Source organism: Misgurnus anguillicaudatus, chromosome 2, assembly GCF_027580225.2.
Source record: "Misgurnus anguillicaudatus chromosome 2, ASM2758022v2, whole genome shotgun sequence".
NCBI classification, from domain to species: Eukaryota; Metazoa; Chordata; class Actinopteri; order Cypriniformes; family Cobitidae; genus Misgurnus; species Misgurnus anguillicaudatus.
In genome coordinates, this window is record NC_073338.2 from 29681837 (window position 1) to 29703382 (window position 21546).

The 21546-nt window shown below is 36.4% G+C and overlaps 3 protein-coding genes across 3 annotated transcripts in view; 2 read left to right on the forward strand and 1 right to left on the reverse strand.

The window, feature by feature from the left end:
* Window positions 1-1185: 1185 nt before the first annotated feature.
* f3b (coagulation factor III, tissue factor b) lies at window positions 1186-4106 on the forward strand. Its single transcript, XM_055202429.2, has 6 exons — window positions 1186-1363; window positions 1705-1831; window positions 1971-2167; window positions 2244-2422; window positions 2505-2679; window positions 3635-4106. Exons 1-6 carry the CDS (start codon window positions 1294-1296, stop codon window positions 3763-3765), a joined length of 879 nt encoding a protein of 292 aa, XP_055058404.2. The 5' UTR covers window positions 1186-1293; the 3' UTR covers window positions 3766-4106.
* Window positions 4107-5801: 1695 nt separating this feature from the next.
* Window positions 5802-16190, reverse strand: abcd3b (ATP-binding cassette, sub-family D (ALD), member 3b). The gene is made up of 23 exons (XM_073876482.1): window positions 15905-16190; window positions 15674-15716; window positions 15482-15580; window positions 15307-15395; window positions 14872-14941; window positions 14096-14193; window positions 13883-14006; window positions 13750-13806; window positions 13517-13659; window positions 13356-13425; window positions 13219-13288; window positions 12669-12766; window positions 11811-11902; window positions 11604-11695; window positions 10918-10987; window positions 10529-10592; window positions 10354-10431; window positions 10203-10268; window positions 10008-10097; window positions 9068-9187; window positions 8021-8125; window positions 6688-6744; window positions 5802-6590 (listed from the first exon to the last, which is right to left on the reverse strand). Exons 1-23 carry the CDS (start codon window positions 16009-16011, stop codon window positions 6513-6515), a joined length of 1980 nt encoding a protein of 659 aa, XP_073732583.1. The 5' UTR covers window positions 16012-16190; the 3' UTR covers window positions 5802-6512.
* A 739-nt stretch (window positions 16191-16929) lies between these two features.
* Window positions 16930-21546, forward strand: part of arhgap29b (Rho GTPase activating protein 29b) — a 38531-nt gene continuing 33914 nt past the window's right edge. The window contains exons 1-2 of the mRNA XM_073876480.1: window positions 16930-17087; window positions 20307-20645. Of these exons, the coding sequence (XP_073732581.1) occupies window positions 20378-20645 (268 nt within the window). The 5' untranslated portion in view covers window positions 16930-17087; window positions 20307-20377. The remainder of the gene's footprint in view (window positions 17088-20306; window positions 20646-21546) is intronic.

The following is a 21546-nucleotide window of genomic DNA, read 5'->3' on the forward strand; positions in this document are numbered from 1 at the left end:
CCTTAATGGACAAACTTTTTTACTAAGTTGTCTCCGATGACATGTTTGTCCGGTGGCGGCTACCGTAGCTTCTCTATATGATTAAAATGAGGGGTAAGCAGTGAACTGAACCGTTGGTTGCAATTCACCAGCACTTCACCACTAAAATTTACACACTACACCTTTAATGCTTTGATTTGGAATTGAATGTGTAATGTTTTCAATACATTTGAAATAAGAAAATAAACTTTATTTATAAAATTTTTGCAGTTATATAATGTTTTTGATGAAACACTGTGAATTCACTTTGTTATGTGCACTTTGTATTTTTGACCTAAGTAATACCCTGATAGGATTAAACCAATTACAAAGGGGCATGTTTTGCAGTTATTTTAGCATTACAAAAAAATCATGTTTTCGGCAGAATGTTTAGCCAGAATATTGTTCTCACAGTCTGTCCTGCACAAATGTCGACAGGGACAGCTGGACAAGCATTGGACCAGGGCCAGTAGGAAGAGGCCACCTACAAAAATGTAGTTCAATTTTTTTTTAAATGTTTTTCACAGCAACTCTTTGCGCTGTAAACACTGTGTTGCATTCTTTATAAGAAATTACCTTGATCACTTTAGTAGGAAAACAACTCAAATCCACTTCTTTATTGTTATGGCAATGGTAAATTAATTAAAGACACATGGACGAGGCAAGTAGGTACAGAATTCACTGAGAAACACTAGTCATAAAGCTTTTTACATCATATGAGTAAATCATTCCCACAATATGGCACAGAATAGTGAAACATACTGAATGAAAAAGCATAAGATGACGATAGTGTTAAATGATAAAGATAGGCTATACATTTCAATAAATGGACAGTTCTTATAGTGCCAGATTAAACAGTTGATAAAAAGTATACATTAGATCACATTCTCTTATGTATATTACAAACTTATTAGTAGGTAAAACAACGCAAAAGTACTTTAACAAGTAAAAGAATGAGAGAATAAACTAGAACAAAACGTCTATTCATGCTGGTCAGCCAGAGGTACGTGCTTAGATCACTGGAAATAAACCCACTACCCGGATAACCATATATGGTCAGAAGGTGCGCGTTACCATGGATGTCAAGCCAGTGACAAAATCCCAAAGTTAAGTAAGGGGCGGGCGCTATTCATGAGTCATGACGTGTGCACACGCAGGCAAACTCTTTATAAAAGCACGCGACGGCTGGAAGATTTGACTGATAATCGCTCCACAGAGGAATACATCCAGCGATATATTTTTGCATATTAATCGGATTATTTGCTGTCACAAACGATGGAAAGCAGAATCACTATGCTTTGTGCACTTTTTCTTGCCTGTCTTGCTCTTGTTAACGGATCCCCAGGTAGGTTTTTAAGCATTGATAAAGATGTAAACATATGCGGTTATTTCTTGCGAGTTAAAACATGTATTTGCCGTTTTGAAGTGTTTTGTAGTGAAGCACGAGATCATACTAATTTACGCATCCAAGATTATTCATCCAGGATCACAGTCGAGCATTGTATTTAATGTATGGCAGTACAGTGATTTTATTTTCTTTAGTATAGTATAGTTTAAGTGTTATAGTGTATCATAATGAACTTCATTGTTGTTTCAAAGGTTGCGATACAAAATTAAGCCACGTGATATACTGTATGTCACACTGTTGTGTACAATATTAATGTGACTTATGTTTTCTGTCCTCAGCATCAGTACCAGTGCACGCGCTTACTAAAGCTTCAGATGTATCCTGGACATCATACAATTTCAAGACAATTCTAACATGGGGGCCTAAACCTGTCAACTACACATATACTGTTGAATATTATAACAAGTAAGGAGCATTCATTTTGTTTTACTTAAACAGTTGAATTAAATTAATTAAACTGTGAAATGAGGCTAAAACATATCTTAAAATATAAAAATATTTCCTGTAAATGTAATCAACATCTGTTTTTTTTTTTTTACTACAGATCTGGTATAATCAAGCAGCGAAAACTCCATTGCATTAGAAGCACCGAAACTGAATGTGACCTGACCAACGAACTCGGAAAACATTTAAAGGAGGATTTTACTGCGGAGGTGCTCTCAGAACCCCTGCCTGGCATGAATGCTAACCACGAGGAGCTTCCCTTTACCAGATCAAAAATTTTCTGCCCATATAATGACAGTGAGTGTCTTTACCCTGCATTCTCAAATCCATTGAAACCAACAAACTTTGCACTAATAATGATCTCATCCTGTAGCTTTGATTGGAAGACCTGACTTCAAGCTGATGATGAGTGCAGACAATAAGCTTATGCTCATCATACACGACCCAGTCACGGCTCTGGTCAAAAATAACACGCATCTAAACATCCGTGACATCTTTAAGAAAAATCTCAAATACAAGATTACGTACAACAAAGCTGGAAGCACTGGAAAAGTGAGTATCAGATTACCAGCAAGCAAACTAATGAAAAATGTCCCCAAAATTATAATTCTCACGTGGCTTCATTTGTTTACAGAAAATCGAAACGGTGAATGAAAATAAAGTGGATTTGAGTAAACTTAAACTAGATGAAGATCAGAGTTACTGCTTCAGTGTGGCGGCATACATCCCCTCTAGGAAAGGAAACAAGAGATTTGGGGAATGGAGCCTCCCCAAATGCTCATCACAAGAGAACAAGAGCATTTTTGAAGGTAAAAGATTTATACTGGTGCATTAACATTTTTATTCAAAGCGACTTGCAAGAAAAAACAGCATAGCGATTTGTCAAAGGAAAGCAGTAACATAAGAAGTCCCTTACAGTGTACAAAGTTTAATCAATCACAACCTGTATAGACAGACTAAAGGCTGGATTGCACTACACAATTTAAACTTTAACATTAACCTTTAACAATTTAACATCTGCCCAGATTTGTATTTGGGGTGCGGTGGCGCGTATAAATACATATTTATATTTTAAGACTTGAGTTTTGGAGTAAACACTAAAATACTTCCTCTGATATCTGGCTAACCATTAGACCAAGCATGCAGGGTCCCAAAAGAATTGGACAAAAATGTCAGTGCATGTATTTTCATAAAAGTATGTTATGTTTAATATGTAATGCTTATGCTGTTCAGCAGTAGTCACTTTCAATTGTGTCAAAAGTGTGTTCAGATTTTAAAAGTCATGTAGTGTTTTTCAGCCTTCCCTTAAACAAGCATTTAGTTGTTTGAAACTTTTTTTAAAAATAAGATTTGGTTTTCTAAAACTGTAGTGTTATGGAAAACAGGGTGGTTGTTATGTGTAAAGAGGCCAGATCGGGGTTGGTTAACAGTAGTAGGAGGGATGACATACCATTAGTCAGATGCTGACCAGGAAAGCACAGCTGAGCTGAAATGTGACTCCCTTTAGTTGTGTGGGAACTTATGCACCTGGAGATCACAACATTTCATACGAACTCGCATTAACAGTACAAATGTTACTTAAGGATACAACAGAGCAACTTATCCTTAATGTATTGATCGCTTTTCTTTAACTTTTTATTTTTAACTTTCAAATGCTGTTTATTTTTTCAAATTGCATAATGCATACCCTAATCTTTCACTTAAGCATATTTTATAACGTAATATTGACATTTAAGTAACATTATTACATTCTTTCTTTTCTAGAGTATGGATTGGCTGTGCTTGGCGGAGCGGCTGTTATTATACTGCTTTTGGTGATTGCTTTAATAGTTTTGATTGTGCTGTGCTGCAAACGATTGCAAAGACCAGCAGCGAAGGAAACCATCACAGTCTAGACTCTGGACTAGAGGATTATAACATGACATTGACCTCAGAAAGGGACATGCAGCTGGACTGTAAACCCCTTTTTTTTCCGGGAATGGATAGTGTGTATTTTTTAACACATCTGGAGCATTAGACTAGTTTCTGTGAAACACTACATATGTACATATCGGACTTTAAGTACCATTTAACATGCAACTATTTATATTTATTTTCTACTTTAGCTTCTATATGTATATAAAGTTTTATATGTATAGAAGAAACTATTTAATGTTTTGAATGTTTTTTTTTAAGCATAAATTATAGTTTCTGTGATTTTACAAACAAATAAATTATTACATTTGTCATGGTTTAATTTTTGTTTTGTAGCTTGAATCCCTTTTTTTGTATAAATGTAGGGATTTACTCGGATTGTGCAACTCTAGGGACTTGCAAGCATTACAAGTCCTGCGGTCTCCCTTACCTCAGTAGCTCACCCTTGTGGTTAACACGCCGTACTGCACACAGGGGCGTCATGCACACATTTTTTTAAGGGAACACAGAGTGCACAGCTCACAGAAATGTGTGCGTACACAGACATCAAACGAAATATTATAGAGCATTCAGTCTTTTCCGTGGCTCTGAACACCCCTGCTTTCATGCAAAAACCTCCAAAATAAAAGTGTTGACTTACTTTCATATCAAATAGGCTACTATTCAATCGGAATAATGACATATTGATATAATATTTACGTCTGAAACGGCATTTTTTATTTATTTAAGTTTGCACAACACTGCATTATCCTATCAAATGAATGTAATTTTAAATCCATAAAGTATATAAACAACGAAAATGACATAAGCTATAGCCACGTGATTGACTTAATGTTCAATAATGATTAAAAAAATTGTAGATAAAATTATTAGAGGAACGCATTATTGCGTCAAATTTTACCTCATATGTGAACATTTGTGATTCTGGGCCCCCGTGAACTCTGGCGAACTTTCGTTGTACCAAGATGAATCTAGAAATCTACACTTTCTACACGGAGGAGATTAACTGCACATTACCGTACTGGGGTTTGGAAATGTTGTGAGCGTTTTTTACACGTTTTAATTCCTCAGATAGCAAAATGCAACAGCAAAGAGCTCGTAAGCGCTCAGACGCTGATGACGTCTGCAACTGCGCTGACTGCAGCGCCTGCCGCCAGAATAAAGCAATGTAACACAATCAAAACGGCGAAAATCTCAGAAAAGTGACAAGGATGCAGCACAGAATTGATAATATTGTGCATATTAATTAAGATTAATGGACGCTTCTTTGATTTTAAGGTTGCATGCAAACCATTTGGCTAAAAAAAACAAGGGGGCACGTGCCCTCTCAGTTTGAAAGGGCATGACGCCTCTGACTGCACATAATTTAAAGGGATAGTTCACCCCAATATAAAAATGTCAATTTTTTACTCTCATGTTGTAAAAAACCCTGTACAAATGTCTTTGGTCTAATTGATACAAAGGAAGATATTTTGAGGGATGTCTGTAACCAAACCGATCATGAGCCTCATTCACTTCCATACTAGTAGAAAACCAGGATCAGATGGTTGTTGATCCAGGAGCACATCTTACTATAGGCTTGTTCGACTTCATGCGGTGCCGCTAGAACTGACAGGCGCATGACGTCAAAGTGCCGTGAGACGAAATTACACCTTGTATGATTTCTCAAATTGTTCTTTCGGTATTTTGCCGATTCTTGCAGCGCCACATGAAGTCGAACAAGCCTTTTGTGAAATCACTGCGACCCTATAATGACAAAGGGGGGCTTGACTGGGGGTGGGGCTTAGCTAGGGAACCCCTCCCATAAGCTTTGACATAATTCGGACACTTGAGAAATGTACTGTTTGGTTAGAAATATTCCTAAAAATATCTTCCTTTGTGTTCATAAGAAAAAAAAAAGTATTTATTTTACAGTAAAGGATGACACAATTTTTTGGGTCAACTATCCCTTTAAATTTGATTGATTAAAATGCAAACAAATTTGAATTTTGAAATAAAGAAATATCACACAGTACAAAATTTCAATGCAGACTTTATAATTCTGCAAATTTGTAAAATTAGAGAATTGATCTGCTTTTGTAAGGCACTACGTATGTACATACAGTATATTAATATAAATATTTAGTTTACAGGTTTTTTTAGGCTTATTTATCTCATAAAATTACTTTTACATGAAATAAATAGGTAAAGACACCTTGTTACACTTAAATAATACAGTTTTCATGTAGTTAACTACACATGGCATGCAGCAGTATGGACAAAAAAGAATAATTAAAAAAACTTAAGTGACCCCACTCATTTCAATATTCCAGTTCATGTCTCCATATTTCAAATCAAGGACCAGTAAAAACACTACCTTTACATTACAAATGCTTGATTCTTAAAAAAAAGATATCAAACCCAAATATGTTCCTTACAAATATCATTTTAGATAATGAACCTCTCCCTGAGAGATAATTTATCCACACGAGTTACAATTGTTTCCCTCAAATGAGGAAAAGCAGTTATGTTTTATATATAGAGTTAAGAATCTCGCCTTGTGCAGAATGATATTGCTTCAGGTCCAAACATGTAGTACTGATATAGGCCTTTCATATTCATGAAACACTAGTGTAAATCGCTGGTAAAATCGTTCTTACATAAATCACATTCATATAACAACTAACGTGCATAATTTTACATAGAATGTACAGAGAAATGTCATCACGAATAAGGCCTTATTTCATTATTATGAGCCAAACTCCACTGTGTCCTTTGTTATGTGTTTAAACTCATAGTTGCCTCTTCCATCCATCTGCAAGTAATACTAAAAAACAAAAAAGTTTTTTTTTTCAAATTCACAAGTTACTTAAGTCACAAAATTTTTGAAAACTTTATAATGAAAGATGAAATCAAAGTTTTACCTCATGGTGTTTCCATAGTGATTTCCTATGGGAGACTGTGAACAGCGTGATGCCAACCTAAACAGATTGCAACAGACACATCCAGCTGAGCTTAAAACAACATTAGTTTCTTCAGTAAACACCCACACAGCATGTTAGCAATCCAGCCGTATGCATTATTTGGTTAGATTTGTTCTTTCACATTTTTGCAATGTTTAAAAGGGGACATATCATGAAAATCAGACTTTTCCATGTTTAAGTGGTATAATTGGGTCCCCAGTGCTTCCATCAACCTAGAAAATGGAAAAAGATCAACCCAGTAACATTCTCTGCAAGCATGTAAAAATATAGTTAATTAAAATTTGGCTCCCCCTGTGATGTCAGAAGGGGATAATACCGCCCCTTAATCTGCACTATCCAACCAAGGCACTGCCATTTAGTGCAGAGATCAGCTCATTTGCTTTTAAAGGGACACACCTAAAAACGGCACATTTTTACTCACACCTACAAAGTAGCAATTTTGTCATGCTACAAAAATTATCTATATAGTATTTTGAGCTAGAACATCGCATCGCATATGTACTCGGACACAAAAGATTTATTTGACATTTTAAAAAAGTCTTGTGAAATGTCCCCTTTAAATGGGATGGGTTAAAAGTAATTTTTATTTAGTATTTGCACTTCATCAGGGTTCGTACAAGTTTCGGAAAGTTGTTTTCGATCGTGAAAGATTCATACATAACAATCTTGCTTTATGGGCAATTTCAGTGCAGGAAGTACAGTGGAAGTCCTTATATGGGCACTTTTACTGGAATTGCGCACACACACACCAACCAAGAGCTGACATGAAATCAATGTCACCAAAGAAGTGTGTTATTGTTTGTAAGGGAAATGTAAGCTTGTTTAGCTTCCCAAAGAACCCAGTCTTATGGAAACAACGGATATAGTTTGTTTATCCGATGTAGCAGTGGAGTTGCGTGTTTGTTTAATGCTGGATTTTGTTGAAATGAGACCACGAGTGGCAGGCGGTAAGTAAAACTGCATCAAATGTTTTGTTGGCAATTGGTGCGTACGTGCATATAATGTAAACGACACGAACATAGTGAATCATAAGTTTTCCAGAGATACTGAGATGATGTTTTGTGTGTGTTGGTTGCTCGTGACTCACTCCACCAGTGGTATGCCTCTAGGAGCCTTAACTTATTCTGAAAGAATCTGTAGAGCAGATCTATCTTTTTTAAATCTAATACAACTGAAGACTCTTTGAATGTATGAAGGATGTAATAATATATAGATACTCAAGATTACATGAGATAATGAAACAGCATGTGTTATGTGACCTATAGGAAGTTACCTTTCGACAGTGGCTGTAGATGAAGTCCTCTACATCAACACTCACAGCACTGGTGCACTCATCCAGAATGGCAAACTGTGGCTTGTGGTAGAACAAACGGGCCATCTGTATGATTACATGTAGAAACCATCTTATATGTCATAATTTTTAACCTATTACAGCTTAGAATATGATGACAATGCAGAGCACATTAATGTCTAAATTAAAGGGATAGTCATTATTTCCTCACCATCATGTTGTTCAAAACCTGTATGAGTTTCTTTATTTGGTTAAACATAACAAAAGATATTCTGATTAATGATGGTAACCACACACAGTTGATGTACCCATTGACTTCTACACTTACCTAAAGGATTATTAGGAACACCATACTAATACTGTGTTTGACCCCCTTTCACCTTCAGAACTGCCTTAATTCTACGTGGCATTGATTCAACAAGGTCCTGACAGCATTCTTTAGAAATGTTGGCCCATATTGATAGGATAGCATCTTGCAATTGATGGAGATTTGTGGGATGCACATCCAGGGCACGAAGCTCCCGTTCCACCACATCCCAAAGATGCTCTATTGGGTTGAGATCTGGTGACTGTGGGGGACATTTTAGTACAGTGAACTCATTATCATGTTCAAGAAACCAATTTGAAATGATTCAAGCTTTGTAACATGCTGCATTATCCTGCTGGAAGTAGCCTTCAGAGGATGGGTACATGGTGGTCATAAAGGGATGAACATGGTCAGAAACAATGCTCAGGTAGTCCGGGGCATTTAAACGATGCCTAAATGGCACTAAGGGGCCTAAAGTGTGCCAAGAAAACATCCTCCACACCATTACATCATTGCATTAATGAGAAATTGAACAGGTGTTCCTAATAATCCTTAAGGGTGTGTGTATAGTACGATAAACAAATGCCATCATTTATCAAAATATCTTCTTTTGTGTTTAACAGAAGAAAGAAACTCATACAGGTTTAGATCAACATGAGGGTGAGTAAGTTTTTGGGTGAACTATCCGTTTAACATAAACAGATCAATGTGTCCAAGCTTACAGCCATCCTCTGCTTCTCTCCTCCACTGAGGACATCCATCCAGTCTTGCACACTCTCCCAGCTGCCCTCTCTGTCTAGGATATGTCCTAGCTGGACATTGTCCAGGTATTCCCTCAGCACCTGACCAATCACATAATACATATAATAACAGTTACTTATGTATGCACCGGATACTAACAATATCTATTCAATTACTAAATTAAGGCTAAAGTATTCTGAACTGTGGAAATTGTTGTGGGTATAAATGCTGCATTTAATTCAAATTTGGTTATCCAACCATAAAGGAATTCTTTTGCCTAACACTTGAATAATGGTGTAAAAAAATAAACAGATGTTAAACAGATGCTTGGTTGTCAACAAGAATGTTTACTAGCTAGCAAATTAAAAAGGATGGAATGCAATGCTAGCATTTGTTTTGCAGATGTCTAATTATCCTCAGGAAAGCTCAATTTTTACCACCCGTCTCTGCAAAGAGTATTTATCGTTACATAGTGTAGAAAATTTGCCTGATTTATGCATTTTATTTGTCCCCCTGAGTCACATACAGTAATACATTCACATATCTGTCAAATGAGAGTTGTGGGTTTGTTTTCTAATTCTAATTCCTAGTCGGAAACTAAAGCAGAATAGCATCAAGGTATCGATATACCACGAAGAGATTCGTTGCAATTTTTTTTTTTTATTCAGAAATCTCGTTTTTTGGTTGTGCATTCCAATTAATATCAATTCAACTGCAGTTGGTTTGTTTTGATTTAAACCTTCATAACTTAAAAAATACAGCTAAGTAGCACCATAAAGCAAAATAATAACATGATAACATAATAATAAACATGTTTTGACAAAAATGTTAAAAACAGAGTCAATATTGCAACAAAACTCTTCAATATATTGTTCCTCATTTCTCACACAACTTATCGGTTTGCTATCTGATAATAAATACCTGATCTGAAGTTCCTTTCTTCTTTTGGTCTTCGTGTGTGTCAGGATAAATCACCTGATCTCTAAGAGAACCCAGGGTCATGTAAGGCCTCTGAAGGAAAAATCACATATATATGAACTTTTAAAGCACATTATAACATGTGCACAGTAAAAGAAATTAGGACCCTAGTGAAAAGAGTCTTTTAGCTCACCGCACCTGAGGAACGTAGAACAGCTTTCCTCTCTCTGGTTTCGTGAGGCGACCTCCATACAGAGGCCACAGCTGAGAAGCAAAGAAACATTGTCAGCAAATAAAAGGCACAGAGGCTATTGAAGTTCATATAGATCTGGTAAAAAACATTTCTTACCTCTCCAAGTACTCTAAAAAGGGAACTCTTCCCACAGCCATTTGGACCGCAGACCAACACATTTGTCCCTGATGACACCTAGAAAGAAATGAAAGAAAAGGAGATAGAAGACCAAAGTCAATTTGCTTTAAAATAACATACAAATTAGGATAAGAAACATTTTGGAAACACTAACCTCAAAGGATAAATCCCGGATAAGTATGTCTCCATTGGGTGTGGCTAAAGGTATGTGTTCAAACCTGGTGGAATACAAAGGACATGCTCTGGATGAGACACATGTTAAATATATTCAATGTTGCTTTTTTGGAACATCAAATGTGAAACATCAATTAAGAAACATAAAAAAAGTAAAAATGTTATGCATACAATTATTAAACCGATATTTGAAAAAACTTTATTATTTATTATTCATAAACTGTACATTTTAAACATGTGTGACAACTTGCCCAAACATTTTTTACAACACAAGTAAATATAATAAATAAATAAATAAACTATCTTCATTACTTTCCAAGAACTCCAGACTTACAGAAGACAGAAAGATCATTTTATCAGATTACTTACTTTATAACGTTGTCAGCTATTATGACTTCACCTCTCCCTGGTATTAGAGGGATATTTTGTATTGTAGTGTCTATAAAACAAAACCATAAATCAAAAATTACACAAATAATACAGACATTTAGCATAGCTTAGCACAATCCATTGAATCTGATTAGACCATTAGCATCGCTCTAAAAAATAACCAAAGAGTTTCAATATTTTTCTTATTTAAAACTTGACTCTTCCGTATTTACATCGTGTAGCAAGACCGACAGAAAATCCAAAGTTGCGATTTTCTAGGCAGATATGGTTTTAGGGCAATGCATATTATCACTACGCCTGCTGCCTAGAAAATCGCAACTTTTAATTTTCTGTCGGTCTTAGTACACGATGCAACTACAGAAGAGTCAAGTTCCAAATAGGAAAAACATCGAAACTCCTTGGTTATTTTCTAGCACGATGCCAATGGTCCAATCAGATTCAATGGATTGTGCTAAGCTATGCTAAAAGTGCTAACGCCATACCCGGAGATCAGCTGAATAGATTTCAAAACGGTAAGAATCAAATATTTAACTCTAGGGGAGCTGGAAAAGGAGCATATTTTCAAAAAAGTGTAATGTCCCTTTAAAGTACCATTTCTATTGGAATAAGCATATAAAGTGGCATTTAAACTAAACAGTGAAACATAAATGCAGGCTAGTTCAAACCTTTGGCTCGTTCTGAGACCATAGTCCGCTCATATCTGCCCGAATTCAGTTCTTTCAGAACTTCCTGAATCTCTGTGATTCGTGCAGTGAATCTAATAAATCAATATAGTGTCAGACCCCCAGAGAAACACACATATGCTCATAAACAATATGAAAGTCACATAGCAAAGGAGGAGCCGAATAAAAAAAAAACATAAAAAAAGTCACCCGGACAATCTGGTCATATCCCTGCCTGCCAGGACGATTCTTCCCAGGGCCTGCGCCAAACTCATCAACATCCGTCCGCTCTGGTAATAATCCTGGACCACAGGAACAAACACAGAGAAACTTTTATCTTCTATGTAAACACATAAATCCTTAATAACCTAAACCAATTTTATGAAGACAATGACAAACAATAAATCAAAGAGAGTTCAAAGATGAACAATTACTTACAACTGTGCAACATTATCTGTTTGTTCTCTCACACAGGATTTGCATAGCAAACCACAACTGTATTACTGTAAACTCCTATTACAACTATCTAGATACTCAGTTAAGCTCCGTTCCTAAACCTAGTGAGCTGTCCATGAATGCAGCATTTTAATGCATTAAAGGCAGGTCATTTGATGAACCAGTCTGTGAAAACCCAGGCCAAATTGTTTGCTGTGATTTGGTATTTCCTACATAAACTCATCCTACATAATGTAAAAAATATAACCTTGATATCTTAAATATTGACTGAGTAAGACAATGTAAAAGATTGAAATTAAAGTGAAATCAATACATGTAGCCTTTGCAGAGAAGCAATTCTGAGAAATTCTTGTGATAAGCTTAGTAAAGTCAGGACATATCTGATTTAACTTTCTACAGGTACGAAAAGTAAAATGTTAGATTAACGATTTAATTTTAAAGTAAAATAATCTAAAGTAAAATATATTATTGTCTTCTCGTATCACATGCAGATGATATTTGCGTGATGCTTGGTTTGACTGTAGATTTAAACCAGCTAGGTATGCACTAGGTTTTCAAATTAAGCTTTGCTCACAATTTTGAATATCCGTCACTTGTCTTGTAATGTCTTACCTCGAGCCGTTCAGAATATGTGCTGTTAATATGCCGCTTGTTTGTGACGTTCAGGAACGGCCGGCTAATAGCCAGATAGCCCACCGCCATTGCTATGTCTGGAATTATAAAAAAAATTCTATTTTGACTGAGAGGGTTTTAAATGTATCATATCAATGACCATTTCAAACAAGAAAGTAAATACGTAAATGTGATCCTGGAACATAAACCAGTTATAAGGGTAAATTCTCTGAAATTGAGATTTATTCATCATTTCCATTGGTGTTTGGTTTACTAGGATAGGACAATATTTGAAAATTAGTATAATGATATTAGTAATTATTAGTAATGATACAAATTGTTTTATATATTTAAGGTAGGGAAAAAAAGGTAGGACATTTGCAAAATATCTACATGGAACATGATCTTCACTTATTAATATCATAATGAAAAATCCATAATTTTGACCCATACAATATATTGTTGGCTATTGCTGATGTTTGGTTTTGTGTCAGGGTCACAAACGTATTACTTGGATTCTGCTGCCATCTAGCAGGAAATATCTACTTACATTTGGCTATGATGCTGTCCATGACACCCATTGTGAAACGGAAGTGTATGAATTGACTCAAGTGGTCAACCTATAAAACAAGACCCGTTGAAAGTATGTGAATAAATAAAAAATAAATAAATAATGATTGTCCTTACAAGTTTCTGAAAGATTCCATTAAGGGTTTGCTTTTCTCTCCTGCTTCCATTGTAGAACGCAATCTCCTCACTGAAACAACATGTGCAATATTTAGGTTTGTCATTCTTAAAATGACTCAAGGAGACAGGCGACCAGGTAAGGGAAAGAGACCAACCGATACCTGTTAGTGATGAGCCGAGAGTTGATGTATCTGTACTCCCCCTCGTATCGCTGCTCAGTCACCGTCATCTTGCCAATCGGCCTGCGCAGTCTCGTCAGGAGTAGACTGGACAAAACCAGATAGCCCAGTAAACTGGCAGGGCCCTAGAGAGACACAGGCAGATGTTGCAACTTAACACAGTGGAAGCGGAGAAACTGAAATATTTACTGAGTTCTTTAATAGGGAACACTTACAAGAGCACCTATGGATGTGTTCAGCCTAAAGACGTATATCAATATGTCTAGTAAAGGCTGCAGAAAAAAGCGTATATATTAAATATTCATAACAAATCCGGACATGTAAGTACGATTGGCGCTTCTGTGTTACCTTGCTGATGTTGGAATAGAGATCTACCACACTGTTACAGAACTTCTCCACGTCTGTAGTTATCAGCTGGTCAGGGTTGGCAATGCGGTTATCCAGATTGCCAATTTGGTAATATGTAAATCCCCTGTTGTAGATACAATACAGCCGTGCAAAAAAACATCACTAAATGCATAAGAAAAGGCTAAGTATAAGCATAATAAATATACAACTTACGTTAAATAGTCGTTGTAAAGTTGACTTGTAAGTCTCACTCTAAAGCACAGCTTTAGCTCATTGAGTCCCAGCTTTAATAAGTTATTTACTAGTGATATCTGTTAAATTAAAACACATATAAACCATTTAAAAGTATGCACAAAACATTACAGTCCTAAGGAAAATCAGCTATGGTTTATTTATGCAGTCAGTGAAAGTGTTCAATAACAGGTTATATGGTCATAATAATGTACCAGGGCTCCAAACTTTTTTCACTAGGAGCACAGTGGCTCCCAACCCAAAATTTTAGGGGCGCAACCAGAAAATTTAGGGGGTCACACCGAAAATCAACATGCTAACCAAATATCCACATTTGTACTAATTTCCACTGTATTACTAATACATACTTTAATGATAGATGCAGAAAGTACAATGTGCTGTTTCAAATTCAGTGTCACATCACAAAAAAAGGTCAAATTTACTGGTCGCACATGTGCGACTGGATGTGAAATTCAGTGGCACATTCTCAAATTTTGGTGTCAGTCTGGAGCCCTGTGTACTGTATGTTGGTCTTTATTAGGTGACTTGCTCCATATAAAATCACTAATTGTATGACTGCATGTAAATCAACCCATTTCTATATGTAGAAAGACTTTTAATCAAGAACAAAATTACACAGTATATCTTTATTTCTTAAAGATATTTATTAAGATGAAATATATACTGTTTGATTCATCAGACCTGTAAATACAGGTCAAGGAATTTAACGACGTAACTCCAAAGTTAAGTCCACTTACAAAAGGCATGACCGTGATAAAGTTGACCAAGTATCTTTTGAAAGCATTTGTCGACCGTCCAATGATTGCACTGCAATACACACACGCACACACACAAATGAACACACACGCACACACATAACAGTCTTTATGTTCTTGTAGTCTAAAGAACTTACAAGAAAAACAGGACAGACGACATTTAGGTGATCAAGCATGTTTTACAGGCACCGACACCCAGAAGTAAAAACTGCACCACCAAGAAACGCACTGGACTACAAATTCAACCAGTGTAAAAAAGATCTAAGACATGTAACTTATTTAAACATGGATCATAATTTAAGATAACATAAATATTTATATAAAACATGCCCCAAAGAAAAGGAATAATGTGAGTAACAGGGGTTGTTAACTTACAGTCAAAACTACACGTGTTTAAGAATGTATCATCTTGCATACCTCTCAATCATTGTCCCATTATGGATGACCCAGACATCGCAGTAGGTTCGAGCCATGAGCATGATTGCAATCATTAGCAAATATCCTGACTGTAACCACAAAACATCCACACATATAACAAAAGCTGTCACAGAGACTTTTATTCATCATCTAGCCAGATTAACAAAGCACTCACTTCTTTGCAAAAGGTCTCTGGCACCAGGATTTTCATGATATGACGCATGCGGCTGAAAAACACCTTGTCCACTGCAGCCTTGTCTGTTTTTCCATCTTTCTGAAAATGTTATTGGACTGGTTACGATAATTGCCCACGTACAGTATAGGATGTTGCTTATACTCAGACTGACACAGGTTAAAAAATACTTACATTTTTGTCAAACAGTGGTTTTGTTCCCTTATTCTCTCTATAGAAAAAACACGTGGGAAAAACATGAGAAGTTTCAATGTGTTTTTAATCTGATTTACAACAGCATTTCATTACGTGCATATAAATGAATAACCAATCATCCCTGCGACCCATGCCAATGATGTCTCAATGTCGAATAGGTTAAATCTGTCACCGGTGATATAAACGGCATCAGATATAAATTGGTCTTACCCTGTATTTTTCGCAGACAGCCTCTGTTTTATAACGTACGCGGCGAATAGCACTGCACCTGCGATGGAGGAATTACCGGCTGTCAGATACTTACTAACAGCCGCCATGTTCACTGTGAAACCAGGAAGCGACGGCAGGCAATGAAGGACCCACGCTACCCTTTTTTAAAACGAGACTTTCACCATTACGCTTCTATATCGTGCACAAGGATACACAATGACACAGGCATATACACACAGTACTACGCACACACCTTGAGAATATGACACAAGCGGATGTACATATGCGCGTGTAATGCTACTATCAGCCACAAGGCGTCGTCAAGGTCATGTTATTGTTTCAATGTGCGACCATCATTTCATATTTGCAGATTTATGTTGCAATAGAAAAATCACAGAGAACAAACAACAAGAACAAATGACGAGAAAATTGTTTGGTTAACTGTAAAAATTGTTCTATAATAAGAATAAAAACTGTAGATATGTTTGAGGTGATGAATAACTAAACGTAAATCAGAAGCAAAAGCCTTATATTTTTAATTTACCGTATTTTTGTGCAATTGTTACTGTTGTAGTAATGCATTATTTTCTTTTGTTTTAACTACACTGATTTAGGCTTGCAATCTTGTGAAAATTAATAAAACCAGCGATGTATTCCTCAAGATGAGGTTTTTAGATCACAAGCTTTTCCAGTTATAAATCCAAGTCCACATTCTTTAGTGATGTCATAAAATTCACATATCTGTGGCAAAGTCTCCAAGTCTTTCTTTATGATCCCATAATTCACTATATAACCATACTTAACAGCCACATACTACAATATACGCTGGACAAGTAAATCGATGTAATTGTTCCTTTAACCTAATAAAAATATGACTACAAAGATCAGTAATGATGCTGTGCACTTTATTTAAATCACTGTGCTTTAATTCCACAGCATCACGCATGCAATTTTGACGAGGAAAACAAGCGGATGGTCTTGCCGGACTACGCCAGCCAATAGGAAGTTAGCAGTGAGGTCACGTGAGAGAGTTTTGAGTCAAGCCCTCAGTAAGTACTCCACTCGTTAGTTCTGATGAGAAGTACGGTCGATCTGCAAGCGTATCATTTGAGCAGATTTCATGGATTTACACAAGATTTATCTTCACATCTTTGCAATATGATGTTCCTGATGAAATATTCAAGTAAGTGTCACTCGTTCGATTCACACCAGTTCACAACTGAAACGTTAATTCGACTTAACAGGGAAATTAGTTAGCTAACAGCGCTAAATGTAAAGCCGCTATGCATTGAATAGGCACGTAATTACAGTACTAACGTTATGAAGAAGTAGTTATTAAATGTACCCTATCAAGTCTGTTTCGACCAATAGCGAGATAACAGTTAACGGATATTTAATACTAATACCGAATTTTAACAGTATGTTAAGTTTTGAATCAACCCCCCCATGTCAGAGACGAATTTAAGCCCAAATAAATGTGTTGCTTAACACCGAAACAAATTATCGATATTTATATTTTATTGAATATCTGGTATAATTTTTGTCCATTTAGGCAACATATTTCTTAAGACATATTGTAATTTTAAGTGACATGTGTCAAACTACTGTTAAATGATAAAGATCTGTGCATTACTCACGTTCCACACTACACACAACACGTCACGTATTGACAAAAGGCACGTACGTTACCTGTAATTACAGGAAAAAGTCAATGGCTTTTCATATGTATGGCTAATAGATCACCATCGACTCCTCCAATACATGCTAATTCATTTATGGGCAATATGTTTATCAAGCTATGATCAGTATGTAAATGACATAAGCGTTCTCTTAGTTCAACTTGTCATTTTGTGACTCACTTAAATAGTATCATATATTTTAGGACTCGCCTCAATATTTTTTTATTGGAAATCTAGAAAAAACACACATTTGCTCTCGAGTCGAGAGTTCTTAATATTTCATTTTTTTAACAGGCAAATTAAGTTTAATTGCAATTAATATATCATATCAAAGTTTGTAATTGCTAGTGAATAACTGGACTAACGTTGTCATTCACCACAACAACACCTTAAGTGAATGCGCCCCCATCTTTTCCTACTGTGCAACCCACAATTAGAAAAAACAAACCTGTCTTAGATGACACCTTAGAGCTACTAATAGTACAGCACATTTAATAGAGTGAGAAATGTGCCAGACAGTGAAAACTTAACAAGGTGAAGTATCTTAGTTAAACCACAGTGTTAAAAGTTTATGGAGCAACCTTACATTTACATTTATTTATTTAGCAAACACTTATACCCAATAGGGATGGGCATTCGATTAAATTTTTTTAGTCGATTGTCGGGAGAATTAACGATCGACTATCGATTAATCATTAATATTTTTATAATAAAAAATAATTATTTAACTTTTATAATTAAAAAATGTTAAATACAAAAATACAGCATGTTTTCCTCCATGAGACCTTTATTACAAGATCAACTTGTGGCAAACAGTTAAACTACATTTAGTTAGACAAACGGAACATATATGCGCTTGAATATGCGGTGCTCTAAAGCAGTGGAACCTGCAGCTGTGAGCCGCATTCTTAAAAAGAGACCTCATTTGTTCCCAAAAAATCATGACCTCTTCATGATTCTTTTTTTGCAATCAAAACGGAAGGTCACAGATAACAGAGTATGGTGTCAAATATTGCACCCTGGTGGTAAAATGTTGAATTGCTGCCACACAGTGAAATTCATTTAATTGCTTCAAGACACACGCTACGCTAGGCAACGCAACCTGCATTAGATAAAAAAAGTATTCGATTAATCAATAACAAATTAACGTAATCGACTAAATTCTTAACGATCAATTAACGATCGTCGATTAATCATGCCCATCCCTAATACCCAAGCAACTTACATTTAACATTTTGTCCTAGAAGCCAAAAGTAAGTACTGTATAGTCTACAAAGCTAACAAGGTTTGTACATACAACTAGGGCTGCATCAACTAATCGTCCAGCTTGGTTAAAAGTATAGTCAGTTGCGGCACGTACCACAAGGCAGCGAGAGTCACGTGGTGACAGTAAAAGAGCGTGATGATTGACAGGAAGATGACAGAGCAAAAGCGTGAAAGAAAGCTTGTTAACAAAGGTTTTACTTCTGTCTTTAGTATAAATGAGTTTGTCTGTGTTTTATTGTTTTTGGGTTTTCATAATATACAGTGGAAAGGTAATGAACCACAAACTAAGCATCTGTATTAAGGTAAGGGGGAAATCCAGATCTTTTGTTTATTACTGTAACAAAACACATGTATATTGTCATGTAATCTGTTTTATTTGAAATAATATTAAAACTCATCAGGGTCTAATATTGAAGATTAAAATGAGTTTATTAATCTGTGGCAAAGTTTCCTCACCAGCACATCCTTAAAGATTGAGAAAACTCGATGTGTTTTGACATTTGAAGATGTTTTACTATTTTAAACTTTTTATTCAAGGCTTAAAATATAAAAAAACTTAAAGATTATATTAGTAAAACTCAATGTGTGGCTTTTGCACTTTTTAAAGTACACTTTTACGCATTAATTGACCTATGGCTAAGCCACGCCCCCTCCACTCACTTGGACAAACAATCAACATTTGGTGGTAGGCGCTATGGCAGCTGTCGAAGTTGCATGTACCCCATGCACACCGTTTGACCATTTTAAACTTAAAATGACAAGAAAAAAACATATAAAAATGAATGTACACTGACTAACTGCAATGCATTTCAATGGACGTGTAAGCAGAGATTGTCCGAGTGTATTGAGTTAGCTATGTGCACTGTGATTGGCTCATCGCGTTTGGGGGCGTGACTTAGCCATAGGTCAATTCTTTAATTTAGGGTTGTATTTAAGGGCTCCAGACTAACTTTTTGCACTAGGAGCACACAGTGGCCCCCAACTGTAAATTTTAGGGGCGCAACCAGAAAATTTAGGGGCGCACACCGTAAATCAACATGCTAACCAAAAAAAATCACATTTCTACTAATTTCCACTGTATTACTAATAAATACTTTCAAATTTAGTGTCGCATCACAAAAAAAGGTCAAATTAAATGGTCGCACATGTGCGAATGGATGTAAAATTCAGTGGCACACTCTCAAATTTTGGTGGCAAAATGCTAACATTTGGTGGCAGTCTGGAGCCCTGTATAAGTGAAAAATCTAGATTTTTATTCGATAAATCGAAATTTATCACCGATTAATCGATTATAAAAATAATCATTAGTTAGTTGCAGCCCTACATGCAACCTTTAAATTTCATCATCCTCAAAACACAGGAAGAACATAAGTCTTGTAAAAGTGTGACTCTGCATCTGATGTGCTTCCTTTTGCTGTGTCAGTGATCATTTGTGATTTCTCCCGGTGTTTGCTCAGCTCTCCACTGGCAGGCGGGCGGTTGGATCCGCGGCTGAGGTGGCTCAGTAACGGCAGAAGTGGCTGCTGGAATGTTCCGACAGGGCAGCAACAGCGGGAATAAGCGCTTGACAAGCGGTGCTCGTCTGTCCCTTTCCAACAGCGCGCCTCTGGCTATCGGCTCTGGCAAAACACTAGACATGGGCCGCAGCACTAAGACGAACCCCTTCAGCGCTATGGGCCTAGACCACGCCATAACCCCACCCGGAGGAGACCCCGACTACATCATGCAACTGGTCAATGATGTGCGCAAGTTTTCTGATGTGCTGCTGAGCCTTAAGGAGGCTTTTCACTCCAAAGGTGAGAGTCTAACGTTGTTTAGGCTTGCTGTTTCAAATGCTTCCTATTAGGCTCTAAAATTAAATGTCTCGTTTTTCTGTGTTTTTGAAGCTATGATTGTGTTTATGGTATGCAATATAACGTGGTCATGTTTCACATGTTAAAAACGCATAATTTTTCACACAATTTACTTTTTTCCCGTGGGTGGAGGTTAGTCAAAAACTCTTATTTTGATGTCATTCAACTGGGAAGTAGAGGGCTGTACCAAACCGTCCGTTCGCTGTAGGCTTTGAAAGGGGATTCTATTAAAGAAAATATATTGCTTGGCATTGAACTTTAAGCTTTATAATTTAGCAGGTATAATTTATGCTCTAACAGCAACCTTACACACCAACTAAAGTTTGATAAATGGAATCAGGAAAAACGAGACCTTTAACTAACATTACTAATGTCAACACATTTACTAATACTTTTTTAAAATCCAAAGTTGCATCTGTCAGCATAAGTTAACGCACAATAAGCTAGCATGAACAAACATTGAACAGTTGTATTTGTACTAACAGTTTACATTAAGTATTAATAAAGAACATACTGTTTATTTGTTCATGTCAGCTAATGCATTAACAGAACCTCTTTGTAAAGTGTTACAGCTGTGGTTGATGTGGTATCACTGTTTGTGTTAGTTTCTGCTAAGCGTGCATGTGGGTAACTCTGTCAGCCCACGCAAATGCAGAATGCTTGTGCGCTGTTTTAGTGTTCCTCATTCCCATCACTGGAGGAGTGCCATGTCTGTCAGGATGCCATGGGTAAACTCCTGGCCATCCTGCTGAGAGTGTTTCTTTTCTGCTGCACAAGGCATCTCTGATATTTGCCGCCTCCTTGTGCTACAACCAGAATAGATATGACGGTGCACGACCCAATG

Coding starts and splice junctions, on each gene's coding strand:
- f3b (XM_055202429.2), top strand. CDS start 1,294: ATGGAAAGCAGAATCACTATGCTTTGTGCACTTTTTCTTGCCTGTCTT. Junction 2,168..2,243: donor TTTCTGCCCATATAATGACA/GTGAGTGTCTTT, acceptor CTCATCCTGTAG/CTTTGATTGGAAGACCTGAC. Junction 2,423..2,504: donor AAGCTGGAAGCACTGGAAAA/GTGAGTATCAGA, acceptor ATTTGTTTACAG/AAAATCGAAACGGTGAATGA.
- abcd3b (XM_073876482.1), bottom strand. CDS start 16,011: ATGGCGGCTGTTAGTAAGTATCTGACAGCCGGTAATTCCTCCATCGCA. Junction 10,269..10,353: donor TTTTTAGAGTACTTGGAGAG/GTAAGAAATGTT, acceptor TTTGCTTCTCAG/CTGTGGCCTCTGTATGGAGG. Junction 6,591..6,687: donor CACTATGGAAACACCATGAG/GTAAAACTTTGA, acceptor TTTGTTTTTTAG/TATTACTTGCAGATGGATGG.